Genomic DNA, 20,132 nt, shown 5'->3' with positions numbered 1-20,132 from the left:
ATAGGGGGTATTGGGCGTAACCCTTGATGGGTAGTCTCCATACCTGTAGTACAATGGGAAGCTGTTCCGGTGGCTCTCTCCTCTCCGACCCCATCCCCAGCCAAACCTGGAAGGCTGTTAGCTGCTCAGCAAAGAAAGGGCTGTGTTTGTATTCCTTGCCCTCACTCAAGGCAGGGAGCTGAGAAAGACAGGCATCCACTGCTAGGTCCCATGCTTGCCTGGTGGGGAAACAATTCAGTCAGTATAAAGACTACAGATTCAGACATTCTGATTTAGAAGCATGCTGATGAATTCCAAGAAAAAATTTAGAAAACATATCAACTTTTGATTTTTTTTTTAATCACAATAGTGTCTGATGCAAGAACTATAGTCATTATGATCATTATTAGAAACAAATTTCTTCAGTTCACCATCAGAATTTGATTTTACTTTTGTGAGATTTTGCCCACTGTTTTATGCAGGCTTCATCAGACTGGTGGCGACTTGCCATAGATGGATGGGGTCATAGTGCCTTTTGTAGACACTAAATCTATGTTCTACTGTTTCATATCCCATATCAACCTCCAAGTGCCAACTGGAACAACAAACTAACTAACGATGATAACACCACACAACCAAAGATCCACTGTTTAAATGTGTGCTACCAAAGAGGACCAAAAAAAAAAAAACCTTTCCCTTCATCAATGAAACCTACAATTAGTCATCTTTGAAGGAATTAACCAAAAGTGTGAATCATGTTGCACCTACAGCTTTCCCTTGTGTTACAATTGAAGGATTATTTTTAAGGATTAACCCTAACCATAAAATGTGCAAATTAAATTGAAAGAAGGATCAAGATTAGCATTTTTAGGTGAAGCTACAAGAATCCACTGCCTGCTCCTTACCACATGGTATGCTGGTATGTTGGAGGTAGCCTTGGACTTGAGACTGGAGTGCAGTTATACGTCCTCATGATTCTCTCTGCAAGGAGAAAATTCCTGAATAAACTCGCCACCAGCAGGTCTTGTCTGAACAGCTTCTGAAACAGATCTACACAGAAAACACAAAGCAACACATATATACCTCATTTTAGGACATATTTTCACTAAATTCCCTGCTCAATAAGTCAATATCGTTAGGTCCTGCAATGGGAAAAATGAGCAACTTTTAGGCTTGCACTTCAATATTGACATAGATATGCTACAACTTCTTGATCACTTCTTGATCGTTTGTTACAATTATAAAGTAAAGACTTTCAACATCAGAGTCACAAGATATTAACTGTACCCGTCAAAGCAGGTTGCTGTACATCTGTTTGAGGGCTCCATTCACAGCTCACATAGGTCCTATGTGACAGAGTTTGGCGGATTTATTTGCGATGAGTGGCATGGTACATCTTTTTGTGCAGTCTATACCATGTAGACTGATTTTCTTTCCCTACCACAGGTACAAGATACTGAGAAAATAAGCAATATTTCCAAGAGCTTGATGTCACACATTCATAAGAGATGAAACTTGAATGTAATCTACATATGGTGGGAAAAGAAAGTGGGGCCTACTGCTAATTTTGCATGTATCTGTGCACGGGGAATTGTGGGCATACCTCTGGGTAGAACGTTCCATGCTATGGTATCTGTGATGGCTGTGAAGATCCAGTTGAGCTCACCAAGTGGTGTTCTCCTGTCATTTAACCTTCCAGGTATCCTAGCAACACAGGGGTCAAAAGTTCAACATGATTCACCTAGCTTAAAATTTGATATTATCAAACTAGATAAAGTCAACTTGCCTAATATTAATTTCCTATTGACATCTTCCAAATGTTCAAGTCCTTTCCATATTTCTTTAACAATATAACAGCATATGAAATGATTGTAGGATTGTCAAAGACTTACCAAATGAAGCCATAACTTTGCACATGCTATGACTTCCTTGTAAATGCACCTACTTTGTATGATGACAAAGCCACAGCATGACTGTAATGCACTTAAAAAAATAAAGGACTAAAATACTGCAGTTCTCAAGAAGGCACAACCATATATTTCAAAAACTTTAGATTTCATTCCTTGCATACATCAAGTATAAATCAGCCTTGTCTCAACTCTCACAAAGACAAATTACAAATGATAACTGCACTGTGCATGTGTGGAGATGGAAAGTAAGACTAAAACACAAATGGTGTTCAGAGGAGAGAAAATCATGTTCCAGGAAACCTACTTGTCAACGAGCTCCTGGGTCACTCCAGGCACAAGCTGACTGCTTTTCTGGAAGCAAAACCTGAGAAAAAAAAAGAGGATTATAGAAAAGACAGTAGATGTGGTAATTGAAATATAACTGAAATAAACTGTTGTGTGTCTGGAAGAATGATGTGAACGCACACAAGTACATACAATATCTTACTCGCTAGCGTGCATTGGCATTGTTCTTCCGGGCACACGGCAAAATAGTGGACAGAAACGAAACAAACATACGAAGAAGCAACAGAGCCATCATGACCAGAGGTAACAACCAGAGCTTTCCTGCAACTGTCTAAGAATGAGCACGAAGACTGGGAAGCAGTTATGCACTGTGTCTTACAAGGTATCACAAAGTTGAAATAAACCATCATTGGTGCTCATATACACATCCTGGCAGAAAAGATTTATGCAGGACATATATCCCATTTAGGAAACCTGGCACAAGGATTGTCCAGGGACCACTTCAATCATTTATACCAATGGATCACCAGAAAGATAACGTTGGATCTTATTAGAGCTATCTTGTGTAATCATTTGAAAATAATACATTTCAAAAACTGTTCACTCGTTTGCACTTCCATTTCACAGAAAGCAGAAATAAGGAAGAATGACTGGGTCAAGGCAACTAGAGGTCATAACGAGGTCAAGTATGATGTCTTGCTCTCACCATCGTAGTGCTATCTTGATGGGTGTGGTGAGGCAAGAGGTGAAGAGGTCAGCTGGTAACTCTGGGTTCATTGGCAAGAGTTCACTGGACCCACACGCAGCCAGCTGTATACAGTTCCTGGCCGGTGGGGGCAGGGTTCCTACATTTCTGTTCAGGGGGTGAGAGTTCATCTGGTATTGAGGAAAAAGATGAAAGAGGAACACAAATCATTAAAAACTAGAAATGTTGCTATGGCGACTGGCATGCCTCCGCCATGATGCATGGTTCTCCGAATAGGTCTATAGCGCAATGTCTTGACAATGTGTGATAACAGCTTCACATAACTGGCAAAATATTAAAATGACAGGTTTGTCACAAAAGCATTGAGTGTTCACTATCCTTGAACAAGGTTTATTTGGATGAATGGCTATACTGTCTAAGAGTGCAGGTATTTGGGGATTTGAGGATTTTTGTACCCAACTTTTGACCCTTTTATAAGTTTAAAGAAGAAGTGAAATTTAGCACTTTCACTTGACATTTGACATTTTGACATTTGACCTTTAGGCGAGAAACTTCCAAGAGAATCCGTATTGGGTAATATATGCATACACTAAGTTTCCAGAAAAAATAATGCAGGCATTACATAGATAAGAGAGAAATAATGACATTTTGATGAGTTGACCTTAACCTTTCACCCCTGACCTTTGACCCATGACCCCTTAATTCCCTACATGATCACTGCCAGTCAGTACATGCATAAATACTAAGTTCCATGAAGATACCTTGAAATATTTGGGAGATGTGGAGAAAAATTTGAAATTTAACATTTTCACTTGACCTTTGACCCTTGACCTTTGACCTCATGACCCAAAGCTCTCTCTGGGGGAATCTTTATTTGGTAGTTCATGTATACACCAAGTTTCGAGAAAATACCACCAGGCATTGCATAGATATGGGGGAAACAGTGAAATTTTGAGCATTTGACCTTGACCTTTTGACCTTTGACCTTGATCATGTGCGCCCAAAAGTTGATAGGCACAACTTCGCCCAATCATACATAGACATGCCAAGTTTCATTAGGATACCTCTCACAATTTTTTAGATAACGCTGTCCACAAAATAATATTACGGACTGAAGGACGGACGGACGGACGGACGGACAACCCGAAAATATAATGCCTCCGGCGACACTTCGTGGCGGAGGCATAAAAAAAACATCTATAGTGCCATTGAAACATATCAAATTCAAGCAATAGAGTACCAAAGTGATGATGTCACAGTCTTCAGATTATACTGTATATGTGGAAATTTTCGCGGTGTTGAAATATTCGCGCATTTCGTGCAACCACCAACTGGTGCGAAAATAAAAGCATGTGAATATTTTGGCTTGCCATATGTTCCAGTAGTTGATATCTTGATTCCGCGGAATTAAAAACATGCGACACTCTTCTTACCCGGCCGAGCGCGAAGAATTTAGTAGCGCAAAAATTATCCACTTTTACAGTAGCTTGAGTTGGAACCAGGTGCGAGCATTGTTACCAACGATAGTGTTCACATGTATTTGGGCCAGGTGAGGTTGTTTAGAACCAGTTTCCATGGCAATGAACGGCTATCACATCACACTTTTTGATGCGGTGAAAATGGCAGTTAAGACTTTGCTTATGGCATTACCACTGCCAATATAATGAGTGCAATACGACATGTACATACATTAGTCATGAATGCCAATACAAGGGTGCTCATGCCAGTGATATAAGCATTGCAACAATAATTCTAGATGTGTCATGATCAGTACACTTCTATGCACTCAAAACTTGTCTTAATATTTACAGGAATGCAATCTGCATACAATCATCGCTTATATTTGTGCATAATTAAAGCTGTCAAGCATCTTTCGTATTAGGCACCTTGGTTTCATTTTCAGGCGTGAATCACCACCTGCTTGGCTCCGACTCAAAAACCAACACAACAACACTTCAAATGAGACATTTCAGTTTTGAAACATATCTGCACTGTACGGTACACCATAGGATGAAATATTTAAAGATTAATTGCATTCATTCCTGTGTGTGTTCAGTTTTGTTTAATTTGGTTGTTTCCACTTTATTGGCAATACTGTGTCCCATCAACTCCTAATGACAGATTGCCATCATTGTAACTGTAATGAGTGTATGGTTGACAGGATCCTACTAACCACATTGAAAAATGTTACTTTGCTCAAAGATATTTCTCTTGACAGAGTGTGTTGAGGGGGAATAGCTTCAAAAAATAAATTTCACAGGAATTCCACTGTACGTCAGATGACAGACATCAATGTTTATGTAAGACATGTTTGGCACATACAGAAAAAAAAAAGAGCTGGAGGAATATTAAAACAAAGCTAAAGAAAAACAAACCCTTTTCATGACTACAGAAGAAGAAAACAGTATCTCTAGAAATCGGGCAATCACAGGGGAATACCCCTACCGGTCATGTGACATACATAGTGTGTCATGTGACATGACATGATCAAGTGTCTCACCTCCCTGTCTTGCTCCTTCTGGAGTGAGAACTGCTCAAAGGACTCGAGGATGAGGCCAGCGTTTGAGCAGTCGTAGACAAATATTGAGGGGCTTCCCATCCACGTCTGTAGGTCATACACCGACAGGGGGATGTACTGGGTGTAGTTCTGGGCAGGTGGAATATAAGTTGAGCTCACATTAATTACAGCCCTGTTTGCCAACAGTGCCATGTTTACAGAACATGGATGCAGATGGTTGCGTCCTGTTGTGTATTACAGTGAGAACCCCTGGTTGAGCATTGTGGGGAATATAATCCACACACATACACACACAGAGCAGTCTGGATTCTAATACATGACAGCCATGCAGTACTTACACATCACCTGCATATCATTTATCTTAATAAAATTCATGTTGACTGTACTTCCTACAGTAACAGGAGAATGAAACAAGGAGTTCAATTTGAAACATTACTCATATCAGTCTGCAATCTAACAGTTGCAACAGGACATCAATGACCTTTCACCACCGACCTTTAAAGGGACTGTAGGGCCTACATGACTGGTTGAGGTGAGGATTCAGCTTGTAACGTCTTGCGAGATATTTAGAAACCACTCTATGAGATGTTAAAAGAGCATACAATTCTATGGGGATTCAAAAGTTTATTTGATGAAAATCAGTTTTGAAATGACTGAGATATCTAAAAACAAGGATCAAAGAGATCCTAACAAAAGTCGTGGCCTGTCAATTTTATTAGGATTGCTTTTTTGGATATCTCAGATATTTCAAGGCCAATTTTAATCAAATAAATGTTTAATCCTTCTTGAAATTACATGCTCTTTCATATTTCATAAAAGGTTTCTCATTATCTCACCAATAATGTTACACCTGTATAAACCTGAATCCTCACCTCAACCAGTACTGTACAGCCCCTTTAAGTTTCCTATTATTGTTCTCATTTCTCGGTAAGCAAGGGAAGTCTTGGGTGGGGAGTTTCTTACCTTGTTGAAGACCCAGATCTCACCGTTGGTGGTAGGTCTGGGAACACCGTGGCCATTGTAGTGGAAGAGGACCCGCTCCTCCTTGGCATTTCGTCTCAGAGAGGTGCACAGCTTCTTGACCTCGTCCACTGTGGGGTCAAGGCTCTGCTTGTAGCGGGCCTGGTCAAACAAGAAACACAAAGAAAACACAAGCAAACAAAACAACAGTGGTCAAATCCTTGTCTTCAGAGCAACATCTGTAAAACATTCATTGATAATGCTTTGATTCTGCTTACCTTCTCAGCTTCATCTTTTGAGTCAACCATTAGAATATTCAGGCATAGTCTAAACTGTCAAAAAAATGTACACCTGCATGAAGCATAAAAACTGCCCTTATGGACAGGTGGTCTTTAAGATCAGGACCAATCCCATCCATACTGAACCTAGTCATCACACAGACAGGTAGCTTAAGGTCACATTACCGGTACAAATGAAATGCACTGACCCCCTGTGAATGTATCGAACACATTTTTACTTTTACTAAATGACTGTCACGTACAGGACCTGAGGAAACACTAAAAAAAAAAAAAAAAAAAAAAAAAAAAAAAAAAAACGAATTGGGTCAGGGTCCTCCCTTGAAAGACATCCTGGGATTTCACTGAAATAGACTGAAACAGGATGTAGGTTTTACTACCCCGGTAATATAAGGTCAATAAAGCAGGATTACATTTTGACATCATGGATCGATTTTAAAGATAACTGCTATCAAACATTGATGTTTCTGCTAACCACGACAATAGCCTGATATCATACAGACATTTTCATTACATTAGCTTTAATTTGCAATTGATCGTTTTCATCACACAAACTACATGGTGTGTATAATTTGCAAATTAATCATTCAAGATTCATAGGTGATCTTGACAATAAATTAAAAATGAAAGGATCAAACAGAAATTCTCCATCGATTAACAACTTATCGATATATAAGAAGACAATCATTCTGCAGTGTTTTGTAAGGTAAGACAGCATACACTTGTGATCATAGGAAGAATGTTACTGTCAATCTAGAGAAACTTAGCTATACAGTATCATATGCCACAAACAACACCAGCATCAACTGCTGGATTGCAATGACTGTCTATCCACACCAGAGAGCACTGAAATGTGTCATTGAAACCAGGTCACTTTCACAATTTTGATTATGGCACTTCTAACAAGCCTATAACAAAGCACCGATGATGCAGCCATTGTAACACTATACGCTATTAAACCTCCTTCTCATAACATCGTAAATAGTGCACTGCATCCTGCAGTCTGCTTGCACATCCTGAGTCGGGACAGTGATTCTCCAGTCAAACTCTTGATTTGGAGGCAGAGTTGCATGGAAATTTGACTCATCACAGATAACTACCAATAGGTCGGCAAAATATCATTTAATTCAGACTGCGGAAGACTTAGCAGATCTCAAAATTCATCTTAATTCTCCATCAATACTGGACTTGTACTGACGGTTCTCACTAATCTGCAAAGTTGTTACTCTTGATACAACAAAATATGAATTAGTAATTTTCACTGATAGATACAATTTGGGGGTGTTTTTTTCTACATATGGCTTCCAAATGCAATAAAAAGAACAACTAGATGAAATGGATAGTATACCAGCTGTGCATTTCTTTAGCAATCTTTGGAAGATCATGCAAAAATGAATAAAGACATCAGTCAAACAACAAGAAGATTGAAATATGCAGATTCCCAGATCTACATAGTGTCCCAATTAGATCCCCCTCCCCAAACACACACACCGACACACACACACACACACACACCGACACACACACACACACAAAGGAGAAGTATCGTCAGGTGAATAAGATAAGCGCGTCAATGTTCCCATAACCTATGGTGCTATTGGCGCTGCAACGCCCTTATCTTTCTCAACCGAAGGTATGTCCAATATCTTCAGGCAAAGTCCAGTGAGTTTTGATCAACCTCAACCCCATTCAATTCAAACTCTAAATCTCACATGTGGGCCAACTACAGAGAAATCTACCAGTACCAATACTACCAATATTTCTAATTATCCTCACCACCACCATCCTCCTCCTCTTTCTTCACCTCCTCCTTCACCTCTTCTTCCTCCTCCTCATCCCCTCCTCCTCCTTCTTCTACTCCTCTTCTTCTTCCTCCTCCTCCTCCTCATCATCATCATCACACTGTAACATCATTACCACTACTTCGTTTTCAATAATGACAATAAAATGCCTCCAGGACCCTAGCATGTTGAGGCAGTAGACTAATTTTAATGTGTGTGTGTGTGGATGTAGGTTAAATACAGTAGATGAGGTAATAGATAGGGAAAAAAAGACAGTTTGCATACTCGAGGCTGCCATCTTTCATACTGCTTCTGCAGATTTGTGCCGATGTTCTCCAAAGCTTTGGAGGGACTAAGGGCCAGAGGATCTGTGAAGAAGACAAATAAACATCAAAAAGACAACAATTAATACACAAATAAAAAATGTCAATCATATTCATCATCTCAGATGGTAGTTCTTGTTTAAATCACGGCCATAAAATGAAGACATTATTATCATTACGGATCTAGGGCAATTACCCCAGACCCTTCCCCTAACCCTATCCCTAATCCTAATCCTGAACCTGATCCTGTAACTACCCCAAACTCTAACCCTAAACCTAATCCTAGCCCTAAACTTTACTTTAACCTTATCACTAACCAGTATTGGGGGGGGGGGGGGGGTAATTGGGGGGGTAATTGTCCTCGGGGGGTAATTGCCCTGATACTTCATCATCTACTGTATCACACATCTGTCTATCTGTACCATATGATGTGTCATTGAATAACCACTGAGAACAAAGTAGTAACGGCTAAGTTTGCAAATTTCACTTTGCTTTCAAAAGTTTGCATTCAATTTTATTTAATAGGAAAATTAATTCTTACACTTTCATACTGTGTGTTGCCTATTTTAAGGCATTTGAAGTGTCATGTGTGCCTGTGTGTGTGTGTATGTGTGTGTGTGTGTGTTTAACTTTATTCTAATTACACATTTTGCAAGGCCTTGTGTAGCCCGAATTTCATTTTCACTCATTTTCATCCATTTACCTGTTCAGAGCAAATCGTATTAAACCAATTCATTATTCCCGGTGAATTAATATCATGTATACTCATGGTTAATCAATTTAATCACACATCTACCCATGGTCACTTCTGAAGGCTGAAACTATAATGTACAATTAGTTCCTCAATCAACACATTCTAAAATTAATCTGTTTCCTCTCTTTTTCATCCTTTAAATCATTTATCCACTTGATCTGTGCAAACAAAACCAGATATCTGCATTCATATGAATGCAAGCCAAGTTTCAATATCACAATTCAGATATTCATAGAAAGAGATTACAAGCCAAAACATGACAAACATGAATACAGTCCAAATATAGTATTTCATTGCTTATCTTAGTTTTCAGACACCAAGAATAGAACTGGAAAACCCCATAGAAATGTCTAGCTTTGTTTTCACTTCAAAATCACCCATATAAAGGCATCAAGTGACATAAAAGAGAGTAAGAGGTTGATAAAGCAACTGCACAGAATCAAACTTTTTGAACTGTTGTGTTGACATCTATATCTTTGTCAACCAAAATCATCAGTTTTCATTGATGGCTATTCTCACTTTTGCCTTAATATTCTTGTTTGCAGTATTTCATCCAACAAAAGCTGAAGCTAGTGTAATTTTACCCCATATTCCATATTCTACATGAATCAGAATAGATGGGACAATATCTCTTCCCTGCAAATGGAAACAAATGCCCTATATTTTTGAAACTCAATTTAGTACTAGCACTACAAGAGGCAATCATACCTGAATTTCCTTGCAATTTCTTTTATAATAGCAGAATAAAAGCCTTTACAGAAAGGCAGGTTGATGAGAATACATCAGGCTTTAAAGGTCAGAGCAAATGGGATTCCACTTTCACTGCAAACAGAAATAACCAACCAGGTTTTCTTCCATGACATTTTCATCAAAGCGATATGAATATCACAAACAAATTTCTCTTGCATTTCGAGAGGAGAGAAAATTGTTCTTTAAAATGTGTTTCATGATCCTGTGTGTACATGCTTATACAGAATTTGTGACATCATGCTCTTGAAAAATATACTAAGTACCGTCTACATGAAGCACAGTTTCATCTAAAGAATATCAAGGTCTGAAAACAGTGCTCATTTCAGAAGAGACAAACAGCTGATTCTGAAGAATGTCTAGGTTTGGAAACAGTATTTCTTTACCTATCCAGCATTCCAATCTTGCACAAGGTGATGTCTTCACTGTGTCTGGTGGATCCACTCCAACGTTGAGACATATCACCAAGGCAACGCTCACTGTTTTCATCTGACAGAAATAATGGGAAGGGAAAAAAAACAGTTACTGTAGTGCCAATCACCTGTCCATACAGGCAATTTTCAGGCAGAAAACTCTAGATTCAATTTGGCTAAGTGGTCACAGAGAAATGTGGATTATTGTGAAGCATGTCATGGGTCTGTTTCTTTCAAGTTTAGCACTTGGATGCTCTTGGAACTGCATGATTAATGTGTGGAAACAATAGAGAGAACTTGGAGGGAAGGGATATCTGACATGCTCTGCAAAGATCCTCGTTTCTCTTTGACTACTGAAGCAAATCGGACGGAGTTTTCTGTAAGATGTGGGTAATAAGTTGTAGTTTCATACCCTAAAATTGTATTTTGACTGATTCACTCTTTTTACAGTTATCATTGCGGAGGGTCCCACTGTATTTTTATTTTTTTATTTTTTTTTTTTTTTTTTTTTTTTTTTGGGGGGGGGGAGGACATATGGTAATATACCAGAGAGACTGACAGCATACTACAATGTATAAAGGTACAGCTCTTTCTTTTTTTTTTCCAAAAGTGGCATATTTGTTAGATGTCTATAATCAGATGTGGCTTTTGATTACTGCATCATTAAAATACATTGTATGCCCATGCTAAGAGACTGAAAACTTCCTGGTTGAGGATGTGTTACTGGATCCTCAATTTGCATCTAATAGCAGTGTATTCAGAGACAGAATTTCCTCAATCCTTAATTACTTGTACGAGTACTTTCGTCTGAGTATGTACCCCCATGATTTTTATCATGGCTACTACTAAAACACTGATCAATTCAGTGCTTACTTACGTCGATGTAGGGCAATTTGTCAATCAGTTGCAATGAAAACATCTCGACGGAAGAATTTCATCAATTTGAATACTTTAGTCTGGGTAAATGGTTGGTCTTAAAGGGCAAAGATAAAAACACTACAAGTTTCTATCATACATTTTCACAGAGGAAATATGATACAACTGAACATGCAAATGGAGGTTTCAATTCTTGTCCTTAGTCTTAAAAATTACTTGTCCTTTCACAATCTTGCCACAAAGACTGTATCAAGGGCTACAAAGCTTTTGCATGATAAGAAATTTTGATCTTGACCAAAGGTCACAGGCAGCTGCAATGAATTTACTTTTCAATACAAGTAAGCATAAGGAGTACAAAACTGTGTGATAATGATGATATTAAACCAAAGAATATCAAAGCCCGCATAAAGTTTTGAAAAATGACAAACATACAAAGAAAAGAGCTCTGCTTTGACTTATAACATGAAATATAATAACTTTTACAGAAAGCATCATGTACACCACTGTATGCACATGACTGTAATGTTTTGGCAAGTAAACAAGCAAGTGAATATAGGTTATAGTGTACAACAGTGTCAATGATTTACAAAAAGTAAATTATTAGCATAGAATATTTGCAGGTTTATTGATAAGCCAGAAATATAAACAGAGGCACAATGAGACAATAATGCCATTCTATACAGTGGAAGATACATATATGTGGAATATCTACGTCAGTGGTCTGTAAAATGTGCATTCTACATAATTTTCACAAAATGTGCCACTATGACTGTGAATTTTCAGAGCTTTTTAATTCAAATTTTCATTGGTTACAATGCCATCAACACTGGCTTCAGGAGTTGTTGAATCATGTACGTGTAGGACAAAACATTTACCGTAAGCCTTGTTTTAACAGAGCCACTCAAACTAGAGTTACCATCACAACGTCCGGGTAGCATCCAGGTATCGAGAAAATTTTTTTACCCTGCCTATTAAAACAGTCCCCACAAAATGTTGCTACATGCAGAATGTTGTCGAAGTAACTTTTGCCAAATTCTATCCTAGCCAGCAAGGGTAATTACCTTTACCCGGACATTCCCCCAACAACCCTTCCATTAGGCTGCGTTCACATAGAAGTATTCGGTATTCGGTATTCGGTATTCGGTATTCGGTATTCGGTATTCGGTATTCGGGCACCGAATACACCGCCACCCGCACCGTCAACTCACCATCCCATGCAGTGAGGATTTCTTCCTCCTACATCCCAGCAAATCTTATTAACAATTTCTAAACTGCATCAGAATGTCAGTCTACATGCTTATTTTTGCTAAAGGGCAAATCCAGACCAAAAGTGTCATTATTTCATAAACGAGAGACGATATACGCTGCAAGAAAATCGAACAAGCTCGATTCCCACTTTGCTATACTTTTCGCAGCTACAACTTGTATTCGGTACTTTCGAATAGTGCCCTCTTATGTGAACCGGTGTGAGGAAATCCTATCGTTCGATTCAAGCTATTCGCGTGCCCTCGAAAAACGAGCCCGAATGCCCGAATAGTATACTTCTATGTGAACGCAGCCTTAGAACACAACCGCGATAACATTCCTTTGATACACTCTACACGCACGCGCAATATTGCAGACTGAGAATGACCGACACGCCACATGGCGATCACATACATGGATTATAACCACTACTCTCTACAATGTACATTGTACAGGGAGTTGAGATCAGTGATTGTAACCATGTTTTGTTTACTAACACGACTGCCTACATGAGGTACACAATAGACAATAGGCGGCGCTGGACGGTGGGCGGGGTACATTGTAGTCGCATCAGTGGACACACCCCCTTCATGGAAATCTCCCCAGAGATTATAGAAGGTTTTTGAAGTGTCTGTTAAAACGGTATGCCTCGCCCTCTCCTATGGTTTTATTACCCAAGGCAAGGAATTTTGTTCTTGGAACATTGTCCATACATGTATGTTGTTGAGGTGAGGTCTGTTAAAACAGGGCTTTGCACTCCAGAATAAAGATAGGTCACTAAACACTCAAAGGTCAATACTCTACTTCACTGTTCACAACGTACTGACAGTATTATTCATCTTATAGAATGTTATTATCAACACATAAAGTCAACACTGGCAACGTCTGTTATCTGTATTGCAGGACCTCTGTTCTAACACTGCATCAAAAATGCAAAATAAACAGTGACATTTGGGCACCTTGCCAATCTTATCACACTGTGTCTGCATTATCAGAATGAACTCATTAGCAATGCATCCAACACACTTGGTCGATGCCCCTCATGTCTGCATGGCTGAGGAAAGGACATAGGGTCATTCTCACTAGCAGTGAAAAACTATGATTTTAGAATTTCAAAACTCCCAAATTTACTGGACAGCTCCTCTGCAGCTTTGTCAGGAGCCATCTGCAGCATCACCGTCAATATCAAACATCACAAGTGTGATTATGATATCAATGTATCTTTACGTGACATTGCAATGTTGGGTGCGTTTATCTAAAAAATTTCTAAAAATTCCTAAACACGTTTGAGGCATTTTGGGGGGGGGGTAGATAAATGCAACCATGTTTTCAAACGCATTTCAAAACTATAGAGGCGCTGATTTGAAATGCCATTCAAAGGGCATTTTGAAATGTAGTTGAGACCAGGATCGCCTTTCTGCCAGTAGACACGACGCAATGCCATTTTGAAACGTATTTATCTCAAGGTCAACTCCCAGCTGTTTCAGGTTGTGTTTTCTACTATCACTTGTGTGTGACAAGACCATGGTCAAACATCACAAAGTTTACTAAGTGTTATATTTTTCCCCCAGAGAGAACAGACCTCATGTGTGTGTAACATGACATTTTGTGATGGACTAAGCAGGGCTGCCTCACCATATCAGGTTGATAAAATTCTGACAATATGCAGAAAGGGCATCTGATCACCAAACAGCTCCAAACAATGCCTGCCTTTAAGCACTGAGTACAACAACAGTATGTCATGGAGGGTCAATTAGCGAGCAAATCAGTGATATCATCACTAAAGGAAGTCATGAAAGTGGAATAGAGATTGAAATGGCAACAAGGAAGAACTGAGACAGTAAAAGGCCTCTACAATGTACAATGAAGAGCCACCATGGTTTGCATGGCAAAGCACTAATTCTGACGGTTGACAGTGACAGGGGCACTGTAATATGTGGATAGGACTCTGACTTTCAATCAGAGAGGACCTACATTGTAGTTTGTGTCCTGCCTAGAGCTAAAATATGTCCTTTGACAGCATTTTTCATCTATGATGTTTCTTACAACCCAGGTGTGAAAATGAGTACCTGACAATGCTGGGGTACAAATAGAGGCAAGGCCCTATGGAAGAAGTGCTAACACAGTAACACTATTAAAATAGGCTACCCTGGGAAAATTAAGCCATTGCAATAAACCTACAGAAACTCTAGAGGTATACATGTACACAATGTACTGTATGGTGTACACACATTGTACCATGGTATCTTGATCTAAAATGATTGATTCCACAATGACATTATATGAAAGGTTTGGGTACTTTTAGGACACTGTTCTAGATGTGTGTGAAACTTGAGTCAAATGTTACTGCAAGATTATGCATCATAACATGATTTACATCCAGGATACAAACTTGTCATTTATTTTTTCAATGTAAAAAAAAAACAACAACAACAACCCAAAAACAGATAATTTCTGTGAGTAGATCAGTGGGAGACGTGTGATGCTATAACTTCATTATCTGCTAATACAACCCGTTGAGGAAAGTCCCGAGTATACTCGATCAAGCGTCTATGGGAAATGCTTGTTGTAGCAAAATCAAACAGTCCTCAACGGGTTAACTGTAAATATCACAGAGGTTGCTAGTGCATCACTGTTTTGTGAAAACATTAGACATGTAAGAAGTCCCTTACTTTGTCATTTGGAAATACATGTATGTCCCAATTTGTTTGTGTGATTTCATTCAGTTCATTATAGTCAACTTGAACTTCATTGTGGTACTCTAAGCACATTAACTGAGACTATGCTAACTAGTACCAATTCTGTGCTGGATACCTAGAACTAGAATGTTTTAATACTCTAGGGTCTATGAATGACTGTGTCAATAACAATCAGTCTCTGATTTTTCCCCAGAATATCACTTCTTATGAAATTTTCCTTTCCAACTCGGTTTCAACAATGTACAGGTTGAACAATGTTTCTTTTCGGAAGATCTGTAAAAGAAAAGTGAAATTTTCCAGTGGATTTCTACTGCACCGCCTTGGATTTACAGTTCACCGCAATAAAAGAAACTTTCATTTTTCCTTTTGTTAACATCTACAGTTGCATCCTGCCTACCACAACACAACAAAGATGCAGACCGTATTGTTTTCTGTTCCAGTTACTCTGGGTAAGGTCCGATTCTTACTGCACCATGGGAACTTCCTGGCAGTCGGTTCCTCAGGAAAGGCAGGAAACATTAGGCAGCATTTCTAGCCTCATAGGCAGGCAGTGTCTTCATTCTGATTTTCACACAGAATCAGTTTGCAGGAAATAATTAGTTTATAGAAGATGTTCACCTTGTACACTTTGGGGCACAATCATAATCAATATTTCAGCCACATGATACATTACAGTATGTCCCCCAAAAAAATTACAATACAATCAGATTTTCGCATTGATAAAACCCAATATGATTAAACTGTCCAAATGCTACTTACATTTATGAACAGGTAAGGGTCTTCAAATGTAACATCTTAGCTCTATTTTGAAAAAAAAAAACATTCAATTTGGTTAAGTGGTCACAGAGAAATGTGGATTGTTATAAAGCATGTCATGAGCCTGATTCTTACAAATTTTGTACTTGGATGCTCATGGAACTGCATATTAATGTGTAAACACAATAGACAGAACTTGGAGGGAAGAGAGTCCTGACATGCTCTACAGAAATCCTTATCTCTTTGATCACTGAAGCAAATCAAATGGGGTTTTCTGTAAGATGTGTGCAATGAGTTATAGTTTCATACCCTGAAATTGTATTTTGACTGATTCACCATTTTTAAAGTTATATCGGAAGGTCCCATTGTGTAATTTTTATTTTTTTATTTTTTTTTTTTTTTTGGGGGGGGACATACGGTATAGTCGCCTCACAAGCATTTTGTGTGTGTGTGTGTGTGTGTGTGTGTGTGTGTGTTTGTCTTCATCCTAATGGATAAATCAATCAGTGATTCTGCTATAAATCATACATGATTACAAATTAGATACTAGTGTTTAAGTTTGCAATAATGAAATCCGTATGTTATATTAAATGCTGTAGCCTGTATTTTAGCATTAAAGATTGAATGTAAAGTAAATGAAATTCTCCTTGAAGTTGAAAGGTCCTACTGAAACAAGAACGAACATCAATCAGTAGGAAAAGTGGCAGTTTAGGGGGAAAAGTGTATCAAAGTCTTTAAAGGACTCAAACATGAGACTCTCCAGTTATTCTGGGTGGCCAATTATACATCATCTCATAAAACACATGGCATTGAACAATCCCCAACCACATGAACAAGGAAATCAATCACTCTGTTAAATGCTATTTAAAAATAATAATAAACAGTATTTCCCAAACTAATCAGTTCAAAGGTCACTTGTCATTTCCTGTAAAAACAAGAGAACATTCAGAAACACTGTTCAATGTTGTGATGGTCGATTTCAGAAACTGAGCTGTGCACTGTGTGAGCATGAAACACCTGCAAGTGTTGCTGCAGTTCAACACTGGGCTGGGCTGGAGCTTTGTGTGCCATGTACCGGACAAAAATTTAACAAGTTCTAACACATCCATGAGAACCATACAGCATACAAAATAATAAAGGTTAAAGCTCTTGACTGTTGTGAAGCTCCAATGTCTAGAAGACAGTACAACAGTCTGGCCATGCTTCAAAAAATAATGAATCATTATGCTGGCATACACAACTGGGAATTCCCAAGTGTGACATGTGCAAAACGTAAATTTGTAGTCCCCGAGCCATCATCATCATGATGCCAAATTTTCTAGTGTTCTACAAACAAACTCACAATCCTTGATAAAATAAATCAAATATATTCTCCAAGTACTGTACAGTGTAGATTGTCTCCTTGCAAGCTTCATGTAACAGCACTGTAAAGTAAACCATCCAAAATTCGACCATTACACGGCGTCAAACATTTGACCGCTGATGCTCGACTAGACATTAGTATCACTTTTTTCCCATGGTTCAATTTTGATCTGGGAACCAATAGTCACTGTTGTGGACTATAGCACAGATAGATAGACTACACATTGTAGCTAGTAAAAATTAAGATTATTTTGCCCTTATTTAAATGAGAAAAAGCAAGTCCAATGCGCTCTGAGTGATAATGCTCAACTTAGACAGAAAAATCTGTCTGTCCTGAGGAGTCTTTTCTCATATTTTGATATTTCCGGCTATGCTTCGTGTATACATGTAGGAGGGGATTCTGTGAAGCCAGACGTAGTCTCCATGGAACATATCCCCGACTACAAGAAACAGACCGATCTTTCGGTCAATGCTCAACTGTAACCCCAGCCCAGGGTGCTCCATTGCTGTACACAGTTCCGGCTGGTCATAATCCCAGGCGCTCCTTGTACACAGTACTGTCGCATGTCGGAGAATGCTTTGCGCTCGGGCTGGTCGCAGCTCAGTTAGCTCAACTGTAACTGCGACCAGCAGCCCCATACGCATAGTGTAATGGGGCTGCGCACTGTAACATTCAGGATCATGATAGAGTAGTATAGCGGACAAATATCAACTTAAAATCGAAAAATTTCTTCAATTTGAAGACTTACCAGTGAAGTTGAAGTATTGACAACAGAATTCCTGCAACGTTTAAGTCTGCCAATAGTCCCTTTCTGTTCGAATTGATGACTTAATATGACTCGGTCCAGAGGAACCTGGGAGAGCTACACTGAATTGACTGCCAGCGCATGCGCACACATCACATGCGTACAAACCCAAATCCATTGGCATTGAGTCTGTGTGCGCATGCGCTGGCCGTCAATTTAGTGTTGTTCTCCAAAGTTCCTCTGGATCGAGTCACATTAAGTCATCAATTTGAACAAAAAGGGACGATTGGCAGAACTAAACATTGCACGAACCCTGTTGTTAATACTTCAACTTCACTGGTAAGTCTTCAAATTGAAGAAATTTTTTGATTTTAAGTTGATATTTGTCCGCTATACTACTCTATCATGATCCTGAATGCTACAGTGCGCAGCCCCATTACGCTATGCGTATGGGGCTGCTGGTCGTAGTTAGCTCAACTGGAGCTTTTCTAGATTAGAGCATTCATTCACATCCAGCTCCTGAAAATGGGAATCATGGGTAAATTAAATTTATGTGCTCGTTTACAATCAGTGGCAGATCTGGGGGGGGGGGGGGGGGCGGCACCGGGCGCGCGCCCCCTCTTTATTTTTTTTTTAAACAAAAGAAATAAAAAGACAATAAAAAGACAAGAATTCCGGGATCTGCCCCTGACAATTGTAATGTTATACTTGTATGCAGCAGGTTGGTATACTAAACTATCTAGTACCAGGTACACAAGGTATTTACAGCAAGCAAGGTACATCACTCAGTGTAGTTTACTCGACCTGCAAAACACACATCATGCATTGTTTATGCAACCTAGAAACTTGGGCCCGGCCTACAACTTATAAGTAAATTTATGGAACATTAAAATTTACTTCCCAGTGTTTAATAGGCTTCAAATTAATCAATGTACAAATGTATGTTTCCCTGCTCTTCATTGGAGTTGCACTGTATTCATCAAACTATTTTTAATAACATGTTTTAAGGCCCAAGTGGAATACTTAGTAATGAACCAAAGCTTACCCTTTCTTTCATTCGCCATGTTTGTGTTTCTGTTTTGCTGCCTTCGATGAGGTCTGTGTGTCGCTTCTTCATAAAGGCGAGAGGCAGCTGCCAGTCGCACAGGTCACTTTCCTCAGACTCCGTAATATCCTCAAACATGTTTCTAGCGATCGTAGATTTACGAGCCAATGTAGTCAGTTTTTATCCAGTCCAAGGGTAAACAGGAAGTACGAGGTCTGCAAATTCACTACAATCGCATTCACGCCGTAGACGAAACAGCATCGACAGTCGTTAATTTAGGAATTAGTTGTAACCGCTGACAGTTACATGTGTGTATGCAAGTCGCCATGTTTTTCATTCATTGCGAAGCCGCCGCGAGTTGCCAATGTGGTGGATTACGACTCGTGTGCAACCACGGGCTGCTGCGTGGCCTCCTCACAAAATCTCTCATAGCTAGCTAGCTCAAGCTACATTTGTACATTGTATTTACAAATGACGTCACACGCTTGCACACGCCCCGACACACGCACTGCACCGGTGAACACTACTAAAGTATCATTCTACAAATTGTACGTTTTGTTTTTTGTTTTGTTTTGGGGTTTTTTCGGTGACCAAAAAATCCGTTACGGGAGTATCAAGGTCATGTTATGATGGGTTTCATTTTGCTCCCACGAAATATCTGCACGCAAAGCCAGACATTCTACCTAACTTAAACACAACCCCAAGCCCTAACCCTAATACCAACCCTCACT

The 20,132-nt window shown here is 39.2% G+C and overlaps 1 protein-coding gene across 1 annotated transcript in view; it reads right to left on the bottom strand.

Moving 5' to 3' along the window:
• Positions 1-19,751, bottom strand: part of LOC139725325 (regulatory-associated protein of mTOR-like) — a 54,272-nt gene extending 34,521 nt beyond the window's left edge. Inside the window, exons 1-10 of the mRNA XM_071636415.1 lie at positions 19,402-19,751; positions 10,646-10,748; positions 8,721-8,803; positions 6,362-6,520; positions 5,381-5,527; positions 2,881-3,050; positions 2,194-2,253; positions 1,583-1,683; positions 885-1,029; positions 44-218 (exon numbers count right to left, since the gene is read on the bottom strand). Coding sequence (XP_071492516.1) covers positions 44-218; positions 885-1,029; positions 1,583-1,683; positions 2,194-2,253; positions 2,881-3,050; positions 5,381-5,527; positions 6,362-6,520; positions 8,721-8,803; positions 10,646-10,748; positions 19,402-19,539 — 1,281 coding nt within the window. The 5' untranslated portion in view covers positions 19,540-19,751. The remainder of the gene's footprint in view (positions 1-43; positions 219-884; positions 1,030-1,582; positions 1,684-2,193; positions 2,254-2,880; positions 3,051-5,380; positions 5,528-6,361; positions 6,521-8,720; positions 8,804-10,645; positions 10,749-19,401) is intronic.
• Positions 19,752-20,132: the final 381 nt, after the last annotated feature.

The sequence above is a fragment of the Diadema antillarum genome, unplaced genomic scaffold (genome assembly GCF_040938485.1).
Source record: "Diadema antillarum isolate AM-2024a unplaced genomic scaffold, OU_Dant_1.0 scf00000017, whole genome shotgun sequence".
In the NCBI taxonomy this organism is placed as follows: Eukaryota; Metazoa; Echinodermata; class Echinoidea; order Diadematoida; family Diadematidae; genus Diadema; species Diadema antillarum.
The sequence above is the reverse complement of the archived record's forward strand: the minus strand, read 5'-3'. Positions and strand labels throughout refer to the sequence as shown.